Source organism: Ovis canadensis, chromosome 4 (genome assembly GCF_042477335.2).
Source record: "Ovis canadensis isolate MfBH-ARS-UI-01 breed Bighorn chromosome 4, ARS-UI_OviCan_v2, whole genome shotgun sequence".
In the NCBI taxonomy this organism is placed as follows: Eukaryota; Metazoa; Chordata; class Mammalia; order Artiodactyla; family Bovidae; genus Ovis; species Ovis canadensis.
In genome coordinates this window covers 129604140-129622350 of record NC_091248.1, presented here as the reverse complement: position 1 = coordinate 129622350, position 18211 = coordinate 129604140, and the positions used below count along the sequence as shown (strand labels likewise).

At 47.6% G+C, this 18211-nt stretch overlaps 2 protein-coding genes across 21 annotated transcripts in view; one reads left to right on the top strand and one right to left on the bottom strand.

Moving 5' to 3' along the window:
- Window positions 1-3565, top strand: part of KMT2C (lysine methyltransferase 2C) — a 256929-nt gene extending 253364 nt beyond the window's left edge. For 12 of the 14 annotated variants that reach the window (XM_069588764.1, XM_069588770.1, XM_069588768.1 and 9 more), the window contains 3 exons: window positions 126-199; window positions 460-568; window positions 1568-3565. In XM_069588764.1, the coding sequence (XP_069444865.1) occupies window positions 126-199; window positions 460-568; window positions 1568-1660 (276 nt within the window). In that variant the 3' untranslated portion in view covers window positions 1661-3565. The remainder of the gene's footprint in view (window positions 1-125; window positions 200-459; window positions 569-1567) is intronic. The other 2 variants (XM_069588776.1, XM_069588777.1) reach the window with 1 other exon arrangement.
- Window positions 3566-9500: 5935 nt separating this feature from the next.
- The window catches only part of GALNT11 (polypeptide N-acetylgalactosaminyltransferase 11), a 54643-nt gene continuing 45932 nt past the window's right edge, over window positions 9501-18211 (bottom strand). For all 7 annotated transcript variants that reach the window (XM_069588778.1, XM_069588782.1, XM_069588783.1 and 4 more), the window contains 6 exons: window positions 16295-16412; window positions 14917-15069; window positions 14331-14549; window positions 13007-13111; window positions 10301-10438; window positions 9501-10075 (listed from right to left, as the gene is read on the bottom strand). In XM_069588778.1, coding sequence (XP_069444879.1) covers window positions 9944-10075; window positions 10301-10438; window positions 13007-13111; window positions 14331-14549; window positions 14917-15069; window positions 16295-16412 — 865 coding nt within the window. In that variant the 3' untranslated portion in view covers window positions 9501-9943. The remainder of the gene's footprint in view (window positions 10076-10300; window positions 10439-13006; window positions 13112-14330; window positions 14550-14916; window positions 15070-16294; window positions 16413-18211) is intronic.

Below are 18211 nucleotides of genomic sequence, written 5' to 3'. Positions count from 1 at the left end.
CTGCGAGGCCGTAATGGGATCAGTGAGCCTGGCATCACAGGCGACCTGCCAGGTGTTCCTTTGGTTCAGGGTGACGGGCACTCCCGGCCTGGGCACAGGCAGGTGCTGAGCACTTTCTCTTTCAGAACCGAGGCGTGTACATGTTCCGCATGGACAGTGACCACGTGATCGACGCCACGCTCACGGGAGGACCTGCCAGGTGAGGCGGGGGCCAGGGTGGGGGGCCCTTCAGTCACAGCAAGAGTTTTTACTTTACATTCTTCCCGTACGTTTGGGAATTCCCTGGTGGTCTGGGGTCAGGACGTTCACTGCCAGGGCCGGGCTCCTTGGCCGGCCGGGGCGCTGAGGTCCTGCAGCCGCTCTGCTGTCTGTGTCCGTGGGCGCGCGTGCTGTGAGCGGGCAGGTGGGAAGGGCCCGCCCAGTGTTGGACGTGAGCCATCTCTGGACTGCGGCCTGCAGGTACATCAACCACTCGTGTGCGCCCAACTGCGTGGCGGAGGTGGTGACCTTCGAGCGCGGCCACAAGATCATCATCAGCTCCAGTCGGAGAATCCAGAAAGGAGAAGAGGTAAGCCCCGCCCCGCCCCGCCGGAGGCCCCGCCCCGCCGGAGGCCCCGCCCCTGCGGCGCTCACCCCTCCCGCCCCTGGCGCCGAGCTGATGGCGCTCAGGTCACGGCACTGGTGGCGGGGTGGCCCCGGTGCTCGTACGCACTCCAGACCAGTCCCCGCTCCCGGGCTCTTTGCAAGCAGGTTTCTGGAGTTTGGCTCCTCCGTTAGTCGTCCCTTCCCTCCGCGTGTCACCCGTGAGGATGGCCATCAGCCTCCGTCACCGCGTCGATATTCCGCGGCTTGGTCAGAGACGTGATGAGCGCGTCTTGGGGCTGCCCGGCGGGGCGGGTTCTGTGGGGGCCTCCCCTCTTTATGGGGGTGAGGAACCCGAGGGTCTCCACTCGGTTGGAGCTTCCAGCCCTGCCCTGAGAGGACGCTTGTATTTTGGGGTCATCTTACTGGAACGTACATTTTTAAATCGAGTTGACGCAAGGCTCGTCTTGCACATCTCACTAACTGGACGTGGAAGAACCCATTTGAGGCCCCGAGCCTGCCGCCCCCGAGCAGGCAGCGTGGCCTGGGGACAGCGGAGGCCCCCCCACCTGGCCTTGCCCCCAACCCTGCTCGAGTTGTCGGGGGGGCCCCTTGACGGCGCCCAAGCCTCTGCCTCATTGTTTCTGTAAGGGAGCCGCCCTGAGTCCTCAGGGAAGAGCTGTGGACGGTGGGAGTGCCGCGAGGAGGGGGAGCCCCCCAGGACCGCAGGGCGCCCCTCGGGGCGGGAGGGCTGCTTCCTGTGCGGTGCTGTCCGGCCTGTCCATCCTGGGCTCAGGGTCCAGGGGGAGGCCGTCCGGCAGGCGCCCAGCCGCTCTGGCGACAGGGCTTCCCACGCGGGGAGAAGCAGGCCGGGGAGGTCCCGGGAAGCGGGGGGGCCCGGCCCGGCGCAGCCAGCAGCTCCCCGCGGGCCCCGGGGCGCCGAGGACGGGGGAGCGGCCTCTCACTGTGTGTCTTTGGCGGGCAGCTGTGCTATGACTATAAGTTTGACTTTGAGGACGACCAGCACAAGATCCCCTGTCACTGTGGAGCCGTGAACTGCCGCAAGTGGATGAACTGACGCGACCCCGCGCCTCGGAGGGCGGCTCGTCCCGAGAGAAGCGAGTCCACGCGCCGTTGGAATTTCGCAGACAGAAAAGAGGTTTTTGTTTTCTGTTTTATGACTTTTTTGAAAAGTAGCTCCTAGGAGTCCTGATTTCCTCGGTCCTTGAGTTACCTTAGGAGCACCAGGAGGAAGCCGACCGAGGCCACTTGACCTGAGCTGCCGAGGTCGACGATTTACAGAATGGTCCAGCACTTTTTTTTTTCCTTTTCCTTCCTTTTTTCTTTCTGTGGGTGGGTTTTGTTTCCTCTTGTTTCTTGAGTCTCACTAAGGAGAAACTTTTACTGGGGCAAAGAGCCGACGGCTGCCCTGCCCCAGGGCGGGGCCTTCCTATGAATGTAAGACTGAGATCACCAGCGAGAGGGAGATGTCCGAAGTGCTGGCCACGGCCTTATCTAGAAAGGGGCAGGCCCTCTGACTTAAGAGTTTTTAAACTAAAGTAGACACCACTGAACAAGGAATGTACTGAAATGACTTCCTTAGGAATAGAGCTAAGGGACAATAACTTGCACTAAAATACATTTAAATACTTGATTCCATGAGTCAGTTTATTGTAGTTTTTGATTTCTGTAAAATAAGAGAAACTTTTTGTATTTATTATTGAATAAGTGAATGAAGCTATTTTTAAATAAAAGTTAGAAGAAAGCCAAGCTGCTGCTGTTACCTGCAAAACTAACAAACCCTGTTACTTTGTACAAACATGTAAATATTTTGAGAAAAAAAAATACAGTATAAAAATAGTTATTGACCAAATGCTACCAGGCTCTGCAGCAGCTCGGGTGCTTATAAAATGTTCATAGGGATGTTACAATATAATTTTGTTATTAAATATGCCATTATAATTATGTAATAACCAAAATTTCCACCTAGAGTGTTTGGGGCTTTTTGGAAACGACAGTCTATTAGTACTTACTTGTTTTATACACCTTGCTTCTGATAGAACGGAGTGTATGCTATGACTACAACTTTTATAGCCGTTTTGGTAACTTAAACTAATTTTTTCACATTATATTGTTGCATCCCTACTTCTTCAGTCAGGTTTTTTGTGCTTTTACAATTTGTGATAACTGTGAATAACTGCTTAAAAACAACCCCAAATGGAAGCTGAATTTTTCTTCAGCAAAAGTAGTTTTGATTAGAACTTTGTTTCAAGCCACACACAAAACAAAAATCGTGTAAACATACTAGGATCATGTAGCAGGAACTCAAATTTAACTCTCTAGTTTATTTAACACAAAAATCTAAAAAAAAAAAAAAAAAAAGGAGCGATGTGACTGCTTGCAGCTGCGGGACCCCGGCAATAGGGTTTCGGAAGATGTAATTTTAAGATGTGTTTGTATGAACTGTTTGTTTACATTTCCTTAATTAAAACACACACACACAGTTTTGTGTTTGCTTGTAGAAACTTAATCAGCATTTTGAACCAGGTTAGCTTTTTATTTTGTACTTAAAATTCTGGTACTGACACTTCACAGGCTGAGCATAAAATGAAGTTTCTGTGTGCACAATTCAAGTGGACTGTAAGCTGTTGGTATATCCAGTGATGCAGTTCTGAACTTGTAATGTATATGGCATGATGTATTTTTATCTTACAGAATAAATCAATTGTATATATTTTTCTCTTGATAAATAGCTGTATGAAATTTGTTTCTTGAATATTTTTCTTCTCTTGTACAATATTCTGACATCCTACCAGTATTTGTCCTCCCGGGTTTTTGTTTTGTTTTCTGTTCTGTATAATAGTATCTAATGTTGGCAAAAATTGAATTTTTTGAAGTATACAGAGTGTTATGGGTTTTGGAATTTGTGGACACAGATTTAGAAGATCACCATTTACAAATAAAATATTTTACATCTATATAAGCTGCCTGAGTCTCTGTTAGCGTTCCGGTCTCAACTCAGAAACCAGTGAGCGTTTGAACTAAACCAACAGGCTGGTCTACCGTTTCTGAGTGACTGGCCTGTGGATGTAGTCAACTTGCTTCTCTCTCTTTTCAGATGTAAGTTCATAACTCAGTCTAAACAGACTCTTTCTGTGGTTGGGTAAAGAAGGGTAACTGGTTTCTTTTTAGGATGTTTTCAAGGCCAAAGTGAAAAATCTTCCTGGTGGTTCATTCCCTTGTTTAAAGTCTATTTTTATTGTTAAATTCAGTCCTCTGATTTTTTTTGGAAGCAGCTCTTCCAGACTTGCTGTGTGTAGAGACTTTATTTCTCTTATTGTGTGTATTTCAGATTTAACTCAAAAGGAGTTGCTAAGAATTAAACTGCCTAGAATCCCACTCAATTCATACAACAGCTTGTGCTTTGTGAACAGCCGAAAACAGCTTCTGTACCGTGCGGTTTTACAGCAAGTCTGCAGGCACCCACCATCTGACCAGTCGGCGTTTGCTGCTTGCCGGAAGCCGCCAGCGTCTGAAGCTGTCCGTGAGGACAGGCCTGGATGTGCCAGTGTCCGGCCGGGCTGGGAGGCCCTTCTTGGGCGGCCGTTCCTCCTCGGATCTCACCCCACCTCTCACCACCCAGCAGGCAAGGAGGGAGACCTGGCGTCACCGCCATCCCGAGGCCCGCCCGGCCAGCGAGCAGGGTGGTTCCAGCCGCCAGCGCCTCTGACCTGCATGAACCTGGCTACTTTCTCTGGGCCCCTCTGGTGACCGTGTCTTTCCAGGTCTAGAAATCTTTATCGGGTTTCAGAATTCGTGTGTTAATGCTGTGTTGGATTATGTTGCGCTCTTTTAAAAACTGTTCGTTTATTCTGGTGGCAGTTGACTGATGCATGTCGCTTCGTTTTGAAGCTTGTTCTGGAAGCGTCCTAAGGAGTCGTCTGACCTGGGGGGGGCACATGGGTGCCCTGGTTGTTGGGCGAGGGGGCTGCCTTGGCCTGTTGAGGTCACAGCTTCCCACGAGTTTGTCTTTCCTTGGAATGTGTTGTAGGCTCATTCTCAGGGGTCACACTTAGCCATGGACAGACGGACAGAGCCAGACTCAGAGACCCGTCTGCATGTTTCTGGACCCTCTTTCTCGGGGGCTCCTCCCTGCCCACGTTCCGTTCTGCAAATTCCAGTCCGTAGGTCCCCCGGCTCACTCTCCCACCGTGAGTGGGAAACGACTCAGAGCTTCCAGTCGATCCTTGTTCCCGATCAGGGGTCTACCCAGAGGCTTCCTCCTGTTTTCTGTCCCCTGTGGCGGTCACACACGGGCCTCAGCGGGCAGCTTGTCCGGAGCTGACCTTGTCACCTGGGTACCTCATGGCCACTGCCTGCTCTGAGCGGACGTGGGGTCCGCTGGGCGGAAGCCCACAGCTGCGCCGCCGCACCTTCCGCTTCCTCCGCACCCGTCACATCAGTCTTTGTGTTTTAACCATTCTAGTGGTATCTGACTGGTTTTAGCCTGTATTCTGTATTTCCCGGGTAACCGTCTCTGACGTTCAACCTTTTTCATACGCGGAGCCGTTCTCTGCATCGTTCTGTAAGAGTCTGTGAGCATCCCGTCCCTTTTGAAAACCGGTCTAAACTTTCACCTTGGGCAGCACTGGGTCTGTGTGGCCGTGTGTCAGCCGCGCTCTGGTTGCCACTCTTCACTCCTAGCGGGCGGGCCTCCCACTGCGGTCACCTCTCAGGAAGGTGCGGAGCACGGTCTCACAACTGCCGCACATGCTCAGCGGCTCCCAGGGCACGTGGGGTCCTCCCGGCCCAGGCCTTGAACCTGTGTCCCCTGCAGTTTCAAGCACTGACCCACCAGGGACGTCCCTTAAATTGAGTTTTAAGCACTTCATACAATCTGGGTACAAGTCTGTGGTGTCTAGACTTCTTCCTCAATGCTGTCTTCATCAGAAGATTTTAATTTTGATAAAGTCATTCATTGATCTTTGAAGACTGCTTTGAAATGAGTAAAGAAATCTTTGCCTCTCCTATATGAAGGTGTTTGTCATTTTTCTCTAAAAGCTTTATAGTTTTCTTTTATTTAGATCTATGACTGTTGAAATAAATTTTGTGTATAAGATAGGAGTCAAGGTTTATTTTTATCTGTAGGAACAGAAAATTACTTCCAGCACCAAAAAGATCCTTCACTATCTCTGGAGTTTGCTCAAGCTCATGTCCATTTATTTAGGTTTTCTTTAATTTCTCTTAGCAATGTTTTGTATTTCTTACTGTACAAATCTTAAAATTATTTTCATCTTTTTGATGCTATTGTAAATTAGTTACAATCCCCTGAACCGTCTGTTGCTATAATGTGCTCAGTTGCTTCAGTTGTGTCTGACTCTTTGTGACCCTGTGGACTGTAGCCCGCCAGGCTCCTCTGTCCATGGGATTCTCCAGGCAGGAGTACTGGGGTGGGTTGCCATTTCCTCCTCCAGGGGATCTTCCCGACCCAGGGATCGAACCCAGGTCTGCTTTCATCTCCCGCACGGCAGGCGGATTCTTTACCCCCTGAGCCGCCTGGGAGGCTATACAGAGGCACAGTCCGCTTCTTCACCCCCTGAGCCGCCTGGGAGGCTGTACAGAGGCACAGTCCACTTCTTCACCCCCTGAGCCGCCTGGGAGGCTGTACGGAGGCACAGTCCACTTTCTCAGTGTGCTTGTGTTTTATATTTTCAGCTGCGCAGCGTGTGGACATAGCTCTCTGACTGGGAGTTGAACTTGGGCCCTTGGCAGCCAGAGTCCCAGCCACCGGACCACCAGAGTCCCCACAGTGCATTTCTGTGTTGATGTCGTGTGGTCCAGATAAGCTCTTTGGGTGCCTTTGTTGCAGCCGGTACAGCCACCCTGACACATCATTCTCACCCCACGTCCATAGCCGACGTGCCACTTCACGCTTGGTTTTACTGATTCTGTGGGCTCTGACTGCTGTATGCTGACATGTGTCCACCTACATGACAGGCTCATACACAGTAGTAGTTGCCCTGCCTGAAGAATCCTCTGGGCCCTGCCCGTATCTTTCTCCCCACATCTTATCCCTGGCATCAAGTGATACATTACTGTCTCCATGGTTCTCCCTTTTCCAGAACGTCATGGAGTTGGAATCATATGGTATGTAGACTGTGCAGATGGCTTCTTTCTCTGAGTTAACACACATGAAAGGTTCTCCAGGTTTTTTGTGGCTTGGTAGCTCATTTCTTCTTGGCACTAAATATTCCATTGTCTAGATGTAGCGGTTTACCCGTTCACCTATAGAAAGACATCACAGTTGCTTCCAGATTTTGGCAATACAAATGAAGCTGCTGTAAACATCTCATGTGCAGGCTTTTGATCGTATGATATGTTTAGTTTTGCAAGAAACCTCCAAACTGTCTTCCAAAGTGGCCATACCCTTTTGCATTCCCAGCAGCAGTGAATGAGAGCGTTCCCATTGCTTATCTGTTTTTAACATCTGCAGAATCTCTAGTCACGTTGCCACTCAGTATTGGTGTTGGTAATTTCTTAATAGACAATTTATCAGTAATCTTAATCCAGCTTTGGTTTCATTAACTTTTTGTTGTTTTCTCTTTCATGTCTGTCTAGTATGTCTTCTTTGCTTTTCTAACTTTTTCTACTTTAAGGTGGAAGCCTGTCATTAGTTTTAAACCTTTATCCTTTTCTAATACAGCTCAGTTCTATAAACTTGCCACGTAGTGAGTCAGCTACATCCTACAGTCTTTGATACGTTGTGTTTTCATTTTCAGGAAGCAGAAAATAGCCTTTTTGTTTCTTTGGGGTCCCACAGAGTATTGGGAAATACGTTCTTGGTTGATCTTCCAGGTACCCACCCATCTATCTGGCTCGTGGATCTTAGTTCCCTGACCAGGGACTGACCCCTCAGCAGTGAAAACATGAAGTCCTGACCACTGGACAGCCAGGGAATCCCCCAGGTATCTTTATGACTGATTTCTATTAGTTGTTACTGATTGCTACTGTAATTTGCATGAATTGAATTTATATGAATTTTTTTATTTCTTTAATGTCCTGGAATGTGATCTTTGTCAGTAAATATTTCATGTGCACTTGAAAAGGATGAGTATTCTTTGTCAAGCTGGTTAACAGTGTTGTTCGTTTCAGTTTTCTTTATCCTCCTGTTCCGTCCACTTGTTTGGTGACATAGTTGAAGTTGAGTTGTCAGGTTTATAGATGCTTGCGATTATAAAGGGGTATTATCTCCAGGGGTATTCTTTGCTCTGAAATCTCCTTTGTCTAATATTAATTTAGCTACTCTAGATATCTTCCAATGGGTGTTCAACATTTATATATCTCCCCATCCTTTACATTTTTAACACTTGTGTCGTTTTCTTTAAGTGAGTTTCTTACAGGCAGCGTATAGTTGGGTCTTACATTTTTATCCTTCTAACTGGGGACACTTGGACCCATTCACAGAGCTAGTGCCAGCCTGTTGGTGGGCAGAGCAAGGTACTCAAGTCTGCTTCTAGGGCCCAGGGGTCCCAGAGCTGGTATCAGATTGCTGGTGGCTGGTCCGCAGGCTGCAGGACTGTGGTTTTCTCTTGGCCGGTGGATGAGGCTCGTTGTGAAGCTCGAGCGGGTCTGCTGCCTGTGTGCTGTGTGTGGGGCCAAGCCCTGGGGGTCTGAAGGCACCCTGTCTTAGGTGAGTGGGTGCCTGATTAGATGTCTGGTCTGAGATGTGCCTGCAGGTTGCTGGGCCAGCGGGAGAATTCCAAATTGGTGTCCACCAGCACACCCAGGATAGAACAAGCTCCCGGAAATGGATGCACCAGGGTCTGTCGGGGGGACAGGATGCCTCCTGCCTCTTTGGGAACTCTGCAAGACCAGTAGGTAGGTCTGTCTGCCCCAGGCTCCTTTGCAATTAACTGCTTCTGCCCTGGGTTCCAGAGGGGTGTGCAATGGTGTGAGCATCTTCTCGGGTGAATTCTCTACTTCCCCTGGCTCTCTGTGACTCCTGGAAGCAAACTGGACTTGTCTTCCTGGTGCAAGACCCCAGGGCTGGAGCGCAGCGTGGGGGTTTGGACACCCCCCCCCCCCCATTGTAATTACTCTCCTGTCAGTGGGTCACACACCTGGGGGATGGGACTGAACTAGGCAGCGACTCCACCCTCCTGCCTGTCTTGTCGTGTGGATGGAGAGGATCTTTTCTGATAGGTTCTGGTCTTTTTCATCAATGGTTTTTCTGCAAATAGTTGTAATTTTGGTGTGCCCGTGAGAGGAGGCAAGCTTAGGGTCTTTCTGCTTCGCCATCCTGACCACTCTCCTCTTAACTTAGCTGCTCCCTGATGTCATGGGAGCTGGACTTGGTTTCCAAGACTTTGGTGAGGCCACAAAGGCATAATCTGGGCTCAGGAGGACCCGTTTATATCTAATTAAATTACATATATAATTATTGATTCTGATTCTGAAGTTAACTGCTTTAGTATGTGTGTGTACACGTATTATCTCGTAACGTGTTTCAAATGTGGTACTTCCACTTTGCTTTGTGCTTCAACATAAGAAAAACTCCCCATGAGATTATCACCTCTCAGATGCACTTTTAGTGAAAAAACTCACTTTATATTTGGATATGTATAGTATATACAGATGATTCCTAAATTCATACCTCTGAGATATATCTTCTGAAATCCTGACCTCCTATTTTAACAACTCTACCTGGGTGTTTCACAGGCAACTTTGAGGCTGAAGGTATGTGAATTTGAATACTTACAACTCACATAGTTCAAGCTAAGAAACAAACACCCCTGACGTCACTTAGGGCTGTGACTATTGGTCCACTAGCCAAACCTCAGTGAACTTCCTACCGTGTATCACACACACACAGCAGAGGCTCCAATACAAGAGAAAGAGCAGACACAGAATCCTGGGGGTAAAGACTCAAAACGGTCCTTTAATGTAAATGTGGGTAGTACCATATTCATCAAAATAATTTATAATATTAACTGCCTCTTAAATATAATCTTATAAATGAATGCCTTCTGAAGTTAAAAGTAATGTGGATTCAGTATATTTAAAATTATTCAGAACATGGTAGTAGAAATTTAAAAATTAACCATCACCTATGAACTCTAAGAAGGGAAATCACGACAAGTTCCTGATCAAATAAATCTGAACAGACACATTGATCTCCTGGGCTTTATCCTTCTACACAAACCTGACTCTCGATTTAACGCTGCATTCTGGTTTCCTACCATAAGGAGGAAATTCCTGACCAGCAGTCCAGAAATGACTTCAGCCTCTTGGGGAAGCACACGTCTTCAGCTCCAAGGTGAGGAGGAGCATGCCCGTCACCATTCCGGCCACAGCATCCACCTTAAGGTTCCAAACGCCACTGCTGTGAGGGGGAGCCGTCACAGATGGCCATGGCAACAGAGCCTCTGCGACTCAGGGGATCGACTCCCCGGAGGCACTGGCCCACTGACACCTGGTACAGCCGGTTAGTCCTCTGGAAATAAAGTGGAGAAAAAACACCACCAATTACTTGCGTTAAAAAAACTTACTGCCAGAAAGATGGTAAAGAGGAGGCAAAAATCTCAATGGGATGTGGAACAGAAGATGACTGACTTATGGGCTGCTGCACACTCAGAACCACCGTCTGCAAGCTAGACTAGGACCCCTCAGCCCTGTCCCTCTCCTCACACCTCCCATCACCACCACGCAAGTTCCTCACCCCAAAGATCCACTGCTGGGATCCTCCAGATCCATGGCACTTCATGAGTCGGGGGGGGTCAGATGAGCGAGTTTCTGACATATCCAGGCAAAGGAGATTATTTAAGACCAACTCATGTTCTTCATTATAAATCCAAACCTAAGGAAGAAAAAAAAAATGTTAAAACCTCAAATTTTGCTTTAGGCTCTGAAATTCAGATTGCATGACCCTTCGCACATTTCGTGCGGCAGTGGACTGACTTGACTGACGGAAGGTCCCACCGTTTCCCACCGCTTCAACTCTCGGCCTGTGTAAGGACAGCGGGAGCCCAGCGAGGCTGCTGGTTTGCCCTGGGCACACAGAAGGCTCGGGGCTGTTATTACGAGTTCCACGTTCCTCATCACGTCGGCCTAGAATATTATACTCTAATCCCAGGCCCAGTTTCACTGATGTCTTTATGGGCTCCCCGTCTTTTCAAGAAAAACAGGCCTGATGTGGCTGAAATGGACAAGTGCGATGAATAATTTTTCTCCAACATGCAGCATCGGTAAATCTAAAAGGAAAGCATTTTCTCCTATCCTCTGACTATTGCTGCTTTTTCATGTGGGTCCAAGGCATGTGTGCTGAGTCTGTTAACATGGGGAGAGGGCTCCCCATCACTGCTGTGATAGAATATCGCCTATGTTGTCTGACAAATGAGCCATGGGTCCACGTGTGGCTGATGAGAACTGGAAATGGACTGTTAAAATGTATTTCATTTTAGTTTAAATTTCCACAGTCACATGGCTAGGGTGTTTTAAGTACATTCTGTGCAGTCACAACATAGTATGGATAGGAGAATCACTCCATCTCCTCAAACGTCCTGACATTTTCCTGGAATGAGTTTCGGTCATCTCATCCTCACTACAATTTACCACTTCCCTATCCACAATGCGGACAGCTCTTGCACCCAAATCTGGCACAAAATCCTTTTCCAACCGTGTTTTCCAGTGTGTGAGTGTGCACGGACTCTAGAAATATGCTGTTATGAAATTGCATGCTTTGAAATCTATCCCCAAGAGGCCCAGGTGTTCTTTCCATTCCTGAATGACCCTGTCCACCACTCAGAATCACTGAAAGGACACATACAGTGTGAGAATAAACTATGGGAATGACATGAATTGAAATTTTGTTGTGGTTCCCTCTGAACTACTAAAAATGAGGAAAACTTAGTTCCACAGAAAACTCGAAAGGTGTACTTCCTTTGCTATTTAAATAAATCCATATAACTTTCAATTTATACACTTCAAATTCATTCTGTATAACTGAGAAGAATGCTCTAAAGATACTACAGGAGACAACAAACTAATGATCTCTAAAATCATTCCCAACCTAAACAATTAGCTTCAGCAAGCAGTGTCTGAGACAGTTTGACAGCCCCATGTAAATCAAGGAAGTCACAGCATTTGCAGAAATACTCAAAATGGCTGGGACATGACACCATACAACTCCTAGAAGAGAACACAGGCAGCACATTCTGACCTTTTAATTGCACCAATGTTTCCTTAGGTCAGCCTTCCAAAATAAAAGAAAGGAAAGCAAGCATAAATGGGACCCACCCAAACTTATAAGGTTTCTACACAACAAAGGAAACCATAAGCGAGGTGAATCGACAGCCTACATGTGGACTGGGAGAAAATATTCACAAACGATGCGACCGATGACTTAATTTCCAAAACAGTTAATACAGCTTAACAGCAGCGACAAGCCATCCAATCAAAAAATGGGCAGGAGACTCTAAAGAAGACATACAGATGACCAACAGGCACAGGGGAAGACACTCAACATTGCTAATTACTAGAAAAAAATGCAAGTCAAAACTGCACTGAGCTACTACCTCACAATGGTCAGAAAGGCCATCATTAAAAAGCCTACGAATCACGTGCTGGAGAGGGTCTGGAGAAAAGGGAACTCTCCTGTACTGTTGCTGGGAAAGTGAACTGGTGCAGCGACTGGGAAACAGTATGGAGGGTCCTCAAGAAGCTAAGCAGAGTCGCCACGTGACTCAGCAGCCCCACTCCTGGGCACGCATCTGGACAGACGAACTCAGAGCCCTGCACCCCTGTGCTCACAGCAGCACTGCTCACAATAGCCAAGACGTGAGCAAGCCAAACGCCCAGCAACAAAGGACGGGCAAGGACGGTGTGGCGCCTGATAACAGGGCACTGCTACCCAGCCCTAAGAATGGAACAGCGCCATCTGCGGCAACACGGACGGGCCTAGAGATTATCCTACCAAGTAAAGTCAGTCAGAGAAAAATACCGCACGATGCCACTTATGTAGAATCGATAATGTGACAGTAATGAACTGGTCTGTGAAGCAGAAGCAGATCACAGAGAACACACTTGTTGCCAGGCGGGGAGAGGGATGGACTGAGAATTAGGGATTAACAGATACAAACTATTAAGGTACAGCATGGCCCTACCGTGTAGCACAGGAGCCATATTCAACATCCTGTGATAAACCCTAATGGAGAAGAACAGGAAAACCTGTATGTATGAAATATATGTATTCTACTTTCCTGTACGGTAGAAATGAACATCATAAATCAACTGTGCCTCATTAAAAATAAACCCAAACTATAGAAGGAAAGGCAGACTAAAACCCTGATGTCTGTTGCCCCGCCCCACCCTCAAGCGTGGCTGCAGGCACTTCCCTGAAAAGGACCCCCCCGCGGGCACTGCTCACCTGGTTTGGGTCACTGTAGTCACACGCCTTCAGCACTACGAGGCCTCCCTTCTCACTCGGGCGGCCCTGGGCCACCAGACACTTGTTGGTCTGAAGGTGATAGAGCTGTAAAAGAAGAGATTGCTCCTAACGTACATATGGATGGACAGAGAAGAAACATGAAAATACTATTTCAAAGGTGTGGACTTGCAATGTCCTAAGAAGAGAAGGATTTTCTATTACTGAATTCTGCCTTCAGCACATAGGATCATCCCAGCAGAGACTTCAAGGTCATGGGCAATTTTAACAACATATGCAGGTGGTGTCAAGTAGAAATTCCACCTAAAGATACAAGATTGCTCGCCTGCTCCAGGGGAGGAAGGAAATCAGATTCACCATCTCTGCACTAAAGAACCTGAAGATGGCACTGAGAACCCGACACAGGAAGTGGAAGCAGCCAGCACCTAGTTAGAGCAGCACGCACGCCTGCGCGGAGACAGACAGACTGTACACGCCACAGGAACTGCCAAGATGGTTTACATCAGAGTGTCTCGTCCAAGGCAGAGTGATCAGTGCTTGCTTAGTTTCTCAGCCGTGTTCAACTCTTTGCAACCCTATGGACTGTAGCCCACCAGGCTCCTCTGTCCATGGGATTCTCCAGACAAGAATACTGGAGTGGGTTGCCACACCCTTCTCCAGGGGATCTTCCTGACCTAGGGATCGAACCAGGGTCCTCCCTCATTGCAGGCAGATTCTTTACCAGCTGACCTAGCAGGGAAGCCCAAAGTGATCAGTTTGAACGTTAAATGTGATTCCATACGCAGGGCAATAACAACAGGGATTTCAACTATACGGTATGCACCCATTTTTACTTAAGGGGAAAGTACATAGTAATACACATCGCAATGACTTTTATAAGGTAGAAAGAACAAAATAGGAGAAAGCTCCAGGCTTCATTCCAGCCACTGAAGAGCTGCTGACACTGAAAGAGCCCAGGGCACGGGGCGTGCAGTCTGCCGTCACACCGCGCCGGGACCCGAGCCACCGGTTTTCACTTCCCGTCTGCGGCGGCCCCGTTTCTCCTCTCGGTCTCCTTTCTGGGCTCTGCCAAATGAATTCTACACTCACGTACAATGTCTTTATTTGTGTCTTCACAGTTACAGCCTCTTGGAAGCTAGCACAGAGCTTAGAGCATGTGCTGTGTTCTCTCTAGCACTGGCAGGTAAGGGATCTTACTATAAACATCGAAGATGCTAAGTATACCTGGAAAGCAAGCTAAGGCTGTCCTTAAACATTCGATGAAGTATACAATGTCTGAAACGCTGTGACACAATCACTTTCTTACCCTTCCGCGCTGAAGGACTTTGGGGCGTTTTGGCCCCCTGTTGATAAAAATGGGTTGCTGGGGTTTGACATTGGGCCCAGATATCTGCATCTCCGGGTAAATGTTATCCAAATACCATTTAAATGATTTACAATCCAGCTTCTTCCTTAATTCAACACGCTCACTGATGTTTCCATAATTTCTGGTTCTCAGATCAGGTCTTAAGGAAAAATACTGCTCCTAAATTTAAAAAAAAAGAAGAGTAAATGAATGGGTTTTTTGGTCACCTCAGTAACGTCATTAGAGAGGAAACACTGAAAGCTGTGTGCGGCAGGAGAGGAAGCAGGGGCTGAAACGGAGCCCGGGCAGCAGCAGAGGAGGAGCCTGGCTCTGCAGGAGTCGTATGAGCTCAGAGAGGGGAGCGGGCGTCCTCCAGCACCGGCTCATGACCTCTCACAGACGAGACACTTGGCAAAGTTAAAAAGGAGTCACAATAAAAAAAATGAGTGAAAGCCTGGGTGAAGAGAAGAGAGGCCGGAGAGAAGCAGCCGGCGCCCCGTCCCCAGGGTGAGCGGCTGTCTGCAGCCTTCCCGAGGCCGGGCCTCACCTTGTATTCATCCAGCCACACGTGCGCCAGCCGCAGGGAGTTGTGCGTCATGGTGTCCTGGCCCTCGGGGGACCCATAGGGCCGCCTTTTCCGGAAAATGTGTCCAACTCTAGAGCAAGGGATGATGAACAGCTTACCCCCACACATCCAGATCTGGTCGGAAGCAGAACACGTGTTAATAGTGCCCACGGTACTGCGCGGTCAACACACGGCTTTCCTGACATTAACCTCTATTAAACATGTGTCTGAGACCCTGCAAGGGGTCTTAGCAGAATAAAGTCAGAGTACGTATTTTAAAATTATCTGTCTTCAAACCCTAAAAACACTGTGACATTCTTTTACTCTCCTGTGTCTAAAACCGTCTTCCCAGACATGAGGTTTTGACAGATCAAGGAAGCGGACCTTAGGACTTAAGGACAAAGAATGCTAGTCAATCCTCTAATCTCAGTTTTACACGTACTTTCTCGTAAACACACACATTTTTAGAAAAATGATTTTATAAAAAATACAGAGTGAAGAGTCAGAAGATCTTAGTTCTGGTCTAAATTTTGCCCTTGACTGAGTCACTTTAGTTATTTTCATTTTTATGAGATTCAGTTACCTTATCTACAAAGTAAGACTAATAGTATCTATTACAACTCACAACTTGCAAATTGTAAAGATCACTTAAGAAAAACTGGGATCAATACACCTGCAAAGATACAAAACGACACAGACAAGGTATTATGGTGTCTGAACGGGGTCCTGAGACACGCCAGGAGATGAGAGTGAGAGCGAGAGATGTGCATTCTGTCCCTTGCCCTCTGTCCGCCTTTTCCAAAGCTCGGGTCCTAACCACGAGCACAGCTCCCTGAGCCACAGACCCCACCCACGACCGTCATCTTTCCAGCCTCAGCAATGAGCGAAGAGCTTCTGAAAGGCGGATTTCCTCTGTAGGTTGGAGGAATCTGTGTACAAAGGATTCAACAGTCTATGCAGGGGTGAGTATAATTGATCATGTCAACTGGGCTGCTCCTGCAAGTAAGCGGGAGCTACTAAGATTCTCCAGGAGACAGGTGTAAACAAGGGTGATCTCGGGCAGTCAGGAAAATATGATGATCAGAACTGTATATATATCCTAGGCCATCAAATAAGATAAATGGACAAAGGGAAAACAAAACTCGAGTCAGTGCACACAAAGGCCTCTAACTGTATACCCCCATCACTTTAAAATTCTTGTCAACATAAGGCTTCTCAGAGGCTCTTGCTATTTTGAATGGTATTATCTACATCATGAATTATGGTGAAATAGTGAAGATAGAGAATTTACAGAAAACATGGGCTCACAGATGAAAATCACATTTCACTGCAGTTAGTTAACATACAAAGAAAAATTTACCCGAAATGATATTTCTAAATTTTCTCCTCCCCAGATATCCATGCCACTGTCATACTGTCCAAGTTCACTGAAATAGTTCCTGTTCATGGCGAACAGCCCTCCAGCCATTGTAGGTGACCTAGAAAAGGAAGACAGTTGCTGTACCCGTTCTATAGTCAGTCATCTGCTTGCTCTTTTAAACCTCGGTGCAGTTTTAGGACATCGCTAATAAATGCTCATGTCACCAACTCAACGAACATGAGTTTGAGCAAGCTCCCGGAGATGGTGAAGGACAGGGAAGCCTGGGGGGGTGCAGTCCACGGGGTCACGGTCGGACACGACTGAGTGACTGAGCAACGACAAGAGAAACGAGATTACTCTGAAATGTCCAATTCATGAGGGAAGAGCTGGGCTGTCTAATTAAGTTCTCTAGATCGTGAGAGCTGGCAAGTGAAGGCTACTTTTCTAAGCATCACAAGTCCTTTCTTTTTTCACTTATGACTATGGTTGCCAGAAATCCAGCTGAACTGTTTAACTTCTGTTGACAGCCCAGAGCCCCTGGAATAAAAACTGGGCTCCAGGGCCTGACAAGGAGAGACCAGACAACGCCACACTCTGACTTGGATGCATGTGGTAGACCAGCGGTGCTCGAGCAGATGCTTCACTAAGTGGGGCATTTTCAGCGGTCACAGCTCAGGGGGAGGGGTGCTGCTAAATATCCTGAGATGCACAAGAGAGCCCCCCCCTCCCCCCCAAGAAGAACCATCTGGCCCCAAAGGTCAATCCTGCCACAGCAGAGAAACCCTGTGTTTGTGAGAATCTGATGCAGACTGGCGCCCACAGTGACTCCAGCCTGGATTTCAGTCGCCTCACTTCCTGGAACTCGGCACCAGGAGTCCCTGAGTCTAGTCCTGAGCTACTTCTCAGAGACGCAATATTCTCTGCAGGAGAAAACACTGCCCCTGTATGAATGTGTTTCTATCATTTTTCATATACAGTGTCTGCCGTTAGAAATAAACAAGCAAACTAACAAAGAACCAGGCAATCAAGAAGATAAATCACACGAAGTAAAAAAGAGAAACCATCTAAAACAGAAACACATGGGCAGGGGTTTCAGGTAACAGAGTCCCGTCAGGCAGAGACCAGCAACTGCTCAATACGTGCAAGCATAAAAGATAAGACTGAGAATCTGGCAGATGATTAGATGCTATCAATAAACCAAATTTATGCATATCTGAAAAACACTTCAGACAATTTCAGAAAAGTAAGCAGCCGATGAAAAGAGATTGCCCTAAAAAGAAACAAAAATAAGACAGTTGTTGACATCTCACCAGAAACAGTAGAAGCCAGAAAGTTCTTGAACAATACCTTCAAAGCCCCAAGAATGCATCTGCCAATCTAGAACTGGATATCAAGTAAAATTATCTTGCAAAATAATGATGAAACAAAGACATTTTCAGAAAAGGAGTAATCTCACCTGAAGTTTAGGCAAAAACACACACTAAAATGTGTCCTTTAGTCAGAATGGAAATAAATCCTAGGGGGAAGCTTGCAGATGCAGAAAGGATAAAAGGGAACTATATGCTGCTGCTGAGTCGCTCCAGTCGTGTCCGACTTTGTGCGACCCCATAGACAGCAGCCCACCAGGCTCCTCTGTCCCTGGGGTTCTCCAGGCAAGAACACTGGAGTGGGTTGCCATTTCCTTCTCCAATGCATGAAAGTGAAAAGTGAGAGTGAAGTCACTCAGTCATGTCCGACTCCTAGCGACCCCATGGACTGCAGCCCACCAGGCTCCTCCATCCATGGGATTTTCCAGGCAAGAGTACTGGAGTGGGGTGCCATCGCCTTCTCCCGGGAACTATAATAGCTACTGCTGCTGCTAAGTCGCTTCAGTCGTGTCCGACTCTGTGCGACCCCATAGACGGCAGCCCACCAGGC